At 44.7% G+C, this 6,991-nt stretch overlaps 1 protein-coding gene across 1 annotated transcript; it reads left to right on the top strand.

Moving 5' to 3' along the window:
* The first annotated feature begins 335 nt into the window (after window positions 1-335).
* On the top strand, window positions 336-5,397 carry LOC100668743 (C-C motif chemokine 8-like). Its single transcript, XM_003414541.4, has 3 exons — window positions 336-517; window positions 1,260-1,377; window positions 1,792-5,397. The coding sequence occupies exons 1-3, from the start codon at window positions 412-414 to the stop codon at window positions 1,895-1,897; spliced, it is 330 nt and encodes a 109-aa protein (XP_003414589.2). The 5' UTR covers window positions 336-411; the 3' UTR covers window positions 1,898-5,397.
* The last annotated feature ends 1,594 nt before the right edge of the window (window positions 5,398-6,991 follow it).

Raw genomic sequence — 6,991 nt, 5'->3', positions numbered from 1 at the left:
TTGTGAGCTCAATTTCCTTTCTTCCTTCCCACAGATGACTTTTCAGAGCAGAGGAAGTGGAGCCCATAAAATGATCCAACTCAGGTCACTTCCTGTTCTTAGTTTGGCTTAAATGCACCTCCGCTTCCTATTCCACCCACCCCATGCCCCCAGTACTCTCAGCAACAGATGGAAAAGGTGCCCAACCCCAGCCCACTCTTTCCTTTTCTGATTTCCTAGAAACATCCCCAAAGCCAGGGCCTATTCAGCAGTTTTTGAATCTCATATCATCATTCCTTGACCATGACCCTGCATCACATGTCCCTAATTCTCCATATCCTATAAAATAACGTGTCACAACTCTTTGAAAAGGCAGAAAGCACAACCAGGGGATCAGAGAGGCTGAGATGATCCCAGCAGTGTCCAACTCTGATGCTGAAGCTCACCTCCTCATCCTCCAATATGAAGGCCTTTGTAGCCCTTCTCTGCTTGCTCCTCACAGTGGCCACCTCCAGCCCTCAAGTGCTTGCTCAGTCAGGTAAGACCCCTCCTTCCCTAAGGCAACGCTAACCACTCCCAGCACTATTGCATCAATAGAGTTCTCAGAGTCTCATTGAAAACTGAATTTAAAAAATGGGAAAAAATGTCTCAAGAGGGACGGAGAAGTGCCCACATTTTCACAGCCAATGGTTGCAGAGCCAGGACTGGAGGTCCTGGCCGCTGGGGGCTCATTCCCTGACACTACCTTTGGGAACTCACCTACCCAAGATGCCATGTCTGGGAATGAGGTACACACGGGAAGGGATCTCTCTCAGTCAGTGGTAGAAGGAAAAAAACTCTTACATGGAGTCTCAAAATGGCGACTGTGCTCTGGGAGAGCTTCCAGAGAATGTAGCTGGAGAAAGGGAATGGGGTCTCAAAGGAATCTCACTATGTGACAGAGGTTGTCCCTGAATCCTCTGGATACTAGGTCCAGAGCTCATCTTCTAAACCTTAGAAGTTCAGTGTTAACAGGCCTTCCTAGCAACGTTGCTAAGACATGGCAAATTGATCATTCTTCCTCTATAGACAGCCAGTGAGAATGGGTCCATCATACAGAAGAGGCAGTAGAGTCAGAGAGCATTCCAGCCCTGGGAGTTGACTGAGGCACTGGACTTGGGAGGAAGAAGGTTTTAATTCTACTATGTAGGTTGCCCTTGTTTTCTCCTGCTGCCCCTCCTTCTCTTACACAGTCATATTTAGAAAGGTATTAACAGTCATATGTTTGCATTTCCCTGTAGACTCAGTTTCCATCCCACCTGTCTGCTGCTTTAAGGTGGTCAGTAAAAAGATTCTCATCCAGAAGCTGGTGAGCTACACCAGGATCACCAGCAGCCAGTGTCCAAGGGAAGATGTGATGTGAGTGGTCCATGGCTGGCCTCCTCAGCCAGAAGTTCTACCCCAGGCAGTGGGGCAGCGTTCATATCGACTGAGTCCAGACTCACACAGAACATCTACTCGAATTCCTCTTTAACTGGTGGGAACACTGAGCCCAGGGAGGGAAAATACCCTTCCATTTCAGGCTCTGCTTCCAGGAGCTTGGTCAGATCATCCCACTTCTCCAAGCCAGGAATAAGGAAGGCTTCACATGGGACAGCAAGAGCAGAGATTCTCCTGAGGCTCATTCTTTCTATCCTTCCCTTTCCTCCTGTTCTGATGCCAGTCCCCTCAAACAAGGAGGAAGGGCTGGTCAGGTATAGCGTCCAATGGGCCATGTTCCTGGGTGAACCCTTAAGGTGCTCCATCTAACTGTGCATGCTTTGTCCTCCACAGCTTCAAGGCTAAACTGGACAAGGAGATCTGTGCTGAGCCCAGGAAGAAGTGGGTCCAGGATGCCATGAAACACCTGGACCAAAATTCCCAAGCCCCAAAGCCTTGAACCTTCACACCTGGACTGGGAGACAGTCGAAACCTGAGGATAATCCTATTTATTTTCCCCAACCTTCCCTATAACATCCAAAAATTCTGTTATTATAATATTCAAAATGATATTCATCTAATTATCTGAACATAATTTTAACATATTTTTATTTGCATTTAAGCTATTATTGTTTTAACTTGATATGCCATGGATATTGATAAATTTTCAAAGCCTTGGCTGACTGCTTGGCTCTGTGAGTCCCGATTTCAATCATCAGAAATGTGTACAATGCTATTCTTCTCCTCCCTACTCCCAAAGAATGTTCTCAGGGTCCTTTCTTGGATCATTGACATGAGGGGAAAAAAAAACTTGCATTTTTGAAAGATCATGTTCTTCCTAATCAAAAGCGTAATTTGTAATGTCTTGTTAAAATGAATGTTATTGTCTGACTCTGGGATTTTCCAGAAGAATGCGTTTTGTTTGTAAAATTAGGCAAAGCTATTTTCCTTTCGGAGCAACATGAAGCTGGGTGGATGAAGACGCAGTGGGGGTGGGGACATGGTTTTGGGAAATGGGTTCAATGTTTTAGGTGAATGGGCTTTGACGTGGCTGGTCTCCATGCAGGTTCAAGGAGAAAATGTCAGGTCAGAGTAGGCAGCTCTAGCACTATGGTTCTAGTGCCCAACACCAGCTTCCTGGGACCCAAGGACAGCACCAGGCTCACTGCCATTTTCTTCCTCACCTCCTCAGTCCTCCTCCCTTCCGCCTGATGGATGTTTTTCTCCTCATCTATTACAATAGCCTCCAAAATGTTCTCCTTTCCTTAGTCATTCCCTATCCAATCTATCCTCAACTCCATAGAAATATTCATTGTATGGGAATTGGAACCTCAGAGGAAGAATAGGAGATCATAGGCTTAATATTCAGGTTACAAGTTTTCAGTGAAGAAGACTCATAACAGAACCTGTCTTATAGGATGGGGGTCAGATAGGAGGAGAGGCTTCGTTAGTTCAGGATGGACAGGAGAAGAAGCGAGAAGCAGAAATCTCATCTGGTTGGAAATGGTCCAAGAATAGGAGAAAACCTTAGACATCTCAGAATGCTAATTTGGTCCATGTTGTACAGGGTCTTGAATGTCAGTCTGGGTTCAATTCTGAAGGTGAAAGCATTGAACCAGCAGGGAAGGGAAGTGCCATGAGCCGTGGTGTGTTCGAGGAAGAGAAAGCTGGTAGTTGAGGGCAGACAGGATATGGACGGGAGGGCCCAAGATCAGGTGTCTGCAATGAACCAGGCAAGAGGTAATGGGTAGGGATGGGGCAGTTTGTAGGAAAAACGGGGTAACCTGGGGCTTAGTGAAAATATTTAGTTATGAGGACAGAGTGTCAGGGCCTGTAACCCAGGCCTAGAGTAAGCTCCCCAAACACTACTACTGTTATTTTGAGGCATGCCTATCCTGAGCCCCAAATTTACTGCCTTCCATCACTATCCTGATTCTGTGATCTCTGAATAAATCTAGACAAAGCTGTAAAATGTAGCCAGGACTGTGATTCCCAGATATTCTGCGATCTGACCCTGCTACATTGCTTAGGAAACACATAAAGAGACAGAGACCAGCCTCCATGGCAGGAGATTCACTTCCTTCTCACTACTAATTGATTCCTGCCCAATAACTTATGGTCTAGACCACAGTCTCCCCATTCATCAGCTCCTAAACCAAAGATTAGTTGTCCAATCTGGTTTACTGGGACTAACTGCCAATTGGGAAGCCACCAAGGCGGAGAGAGAGAGAGAGAGAGAGAAGGCAGAATAACCACCTTCCTGAAGAATGCGGCCAGGCAGCTAGACAGAACAGCTACAGAGCTCGAGAAAGCTAAAGTTTCGTTTTAACTTTTTACTCTGATGTTTCTCAACTTGGATTAAAACCAAAACCAAAGGAAGGACATTGCAAAATCAAAGTGGCTTGTTGAGTCTGAGCTCCCTGCAGAACTAAGAGAGGTGCCCACTGACGTCTGTTATCACTGGGATCCATCTCCTATTCCTGCTGGGCCCAGGGCATCCTGCCCCTCTAGTTCATGGCAGAATCCTGGGGCCTCATTCTCTCCTGTTTCTTGGAGACTTATTTCATTTCCTCATCTACAGCACAGGCATCCTGGGAGGTCCATCTCTGTTATGTGTCTTCATCAGGAAGCATGAAGATGGAGGTCACAGCTCACATCCTGGGTTGCTTCCTCCATCATTACACTCCCCTCGTTACGAATATTCATAAGAAGATAACTTATTAAATACCACATGCTAGCAACTCACTGTTCAAAGCCCTGTTCCTGTGTCAGCTCATAGCATTCACACCTACTTTATTGGTAGGGAGACTGAGGCACAGAGAGCTGAAATAATATCCAAAGTATGAAAGCAACAAAATCCTGGCAGTCCGGCTCTAGGGTACATTATATTAGCCACTACCTTGCCTGCCCTAGAGCTAAGCAGCAAAGAACTCTTCTCTGCTGATTCCTAGCCCTAGATATCCAGGTCTTGGACAGGACCTTTTTCAAAAAGAAAATCATGGGGTATTAAAATAGATGGGGACATCGATATCTCCTGGCCCGGAAATGGGCAACATGCAATAGAGGTGGGTTATCTCCAACTCTATGCCCATGATAGACATCAGTCTAGAATTACATTGCTGCTTTTCAGAGCCCAAGATAAGGTCTCACTATCTTTTCAAATGCATTGGTGGTTCAGTGGTAGAATTATCATCTTGCATGCTGGAGACCCAGGTTCAATTCCTAGCCAATGCACCTCATGCACAGCCACCACCCATCTGTTAGTGGAGACTTGTGGGAACAGGTTTCAGCAGAGCTTCCAGACTAAGACTAGAAAGAAAGGCCTAGAGATCTAGGTGATCTACTTCCAAAAATCAGCCAATGACGACCCTATGGATCACAACAATGATCTAATCCATAACTGATTACGAGGAAGGCACAGGACTGGGCAGTTTTGTTCTGTCGTGCAAGGGCTCACCCTGAGTTGGGGGCTAACTCGATGGAGCTAACAATAACAACAACAACAACATGTCTTTTGGGATAACACTCACATTGGAACATACTTGCCATCCCTGATCTTGTTCACTTGATAGATGAGGCAGAAAGACCTGACAGGCTCTCCAGTTAGGTCTCATAGTTACTCAGTGGGTGTGATCATTAAGAACGTATGTCGGCTTGGCTGGGCCGTGATTCTCAATGGTTTGGCATTTATGATGTAGTCTGATGACATTCCTCGGGGGCGTGGCCTGCATTGTGTTTAAGTGGGCTTTCTGGCAAGGCTAGTGGGCTTTTGCTCCCACTGGATCCTGCAACTGGCTCCTGTTCATCTGATGCCCAGTTCTTGGGATTTGAGCTAGCAACTTACTTGCCACCTTGCCTGCTGATCTTGGAATTCATCTATCTTCAGAGCCTGTGAGAAAGAGCCCTGCTGTCTGAACTGCCACTTTTGAGTTCACCAGCCCAAGTGGCTACATGAATCAGGAGACGTCTCTAGCCTGACCCACATTCCAGCCTTACAATATTGTCATTTTCTTAATATAAATCTCTCTCTATTTCTTTATGCTTTACTGGTTTTGCTTTTCTAGAGAACACGGCACAAATCAGGATTGTGCCCAGATGCTTGATACTTCATCCCCTGCATTTTACTAACTCATCTTACTTCTTCATAAGAGACTTTTCTTACTATTTTTTAATTTTTACCTCTAGATGCACCTTTTGTATCAAGTTACATCACTTAAGAATGTAAAAACACTCCTGGGCTTATTCTGTGGGACAGTGGCCTTGTATTTGGACTGAGGATTTATAGAAGTTTAATTCCTAAACAATACCTGACTGTGTGACAGTCCAAGAGCTTAAAAACCCTGCCTTCCTGAAAGGGCTCAAGTTCCTTTCTACCAGAGGAAAGCCTGAGGTTGGGGATATGTTTCAAGTTCTGTAACTTCTGTATTGTTAGGTGGTGACAGTGTTTTCAAAAAATGTAATATACAAGTGATAGAAGTTTTTAGATATCTTATAAATGAATAAGAAAAATAATAGAACCACTAAGCTAAGGAGACTATCAGATAATTCGCGAGATAAAAACATAAACTATTTAATATGCACGTAAAATACCAATTCATCAACAAAAAATGTCAACAAGCCAATTCTGTAATGGTTTCTTTTTACTTGCTTTTTTACTTAAGTAAAACTTCCCTACAATCAAGTTCACACATCTTAAGTATTTAAAGCCATTTTACATATGCACATCTCAAGTACCACCACCCAGATCAGGTTATAGATCATCTCAAAATGCCAAGTCTCCCTCATCCCCCTCCTAGTTAATACCCCGCAAAGGAACCACTAGTCTGAATTTTATCATCATAGGTTAGTTTAACCAGTTGGCTTACATATTTTAAGAATATTCTACTAGTTTCCTACTGATGCCATAATAAGTCAGCACAAATTTAGTGGCTTAAACAATACAATACAAATTTATCATCTTACTGTTCTGTAGGTTAGAAGTCAAACACAGGTTTCACTTAAAATCAAGGTGTTGGCAGGACTGTGTTCCTTTCTGCAGGCTCTAAGAGAGCATCTGTTTCTTTGCTCAGTAGGGTTCTTAGCAGAATTTTGTTCCTTGTAGCTGTAGGACTGAGATTCCCATTTTCTTGCTGGCTGTCAACTGGGAGCCATTCCCAGCCTTTACAGGCCACCCTCGTTCCTTGGCTCAGGGCCCCCTTCTTCCATTTTCAAAATCAGAAATGATGGGTCAAGTCCCACTCACATTTCAAATCTCTCCTTCTTTTCCCCTCTTGTCTCTCTTATCCAGGCAGTACAAAAAGATCTCTACTTTTACAACTGTGAGCCCAAGAGACAGAAAGGGCCACATGAACCAGAGACTTACATCATCCTGAGACCAGAAGAACTAGATGGTGTCCTGCCACAAGAGATGACTGCCCTGACAGGGAGCACAACAGAGAACCTCTGAGGGAGCGGGAGATCAGTGGGATGCAGACCCCAAATTCTCATAAAAAGACCAGACTTAATGGTCTGACTGAGACTAGAGGAATCCCGGCGGTCATGGTCCCCAAACCTT

The sequence above is a fragment of the Loxodonta africana genome, chromosome 18 (genome assembly GCF_030014295.1).
Source record: "Loxodonta africana isolate mLoxAfr1 chromosome 18, mLoxAfr1.hap2, whole genome shotgun sequence".
NCBI classification, from domain to species: domain Eukaryota; kingdom Metazoa; phylum Chordata; class Mammalia; order Proboscidea; family Elephantidae; genus Loxodonta; species Loxodonta africana.
Note: the sequence above shows the minus strand (reverse complement) of the source record. Positions and strands in the feature narration are given on the sequence as shown.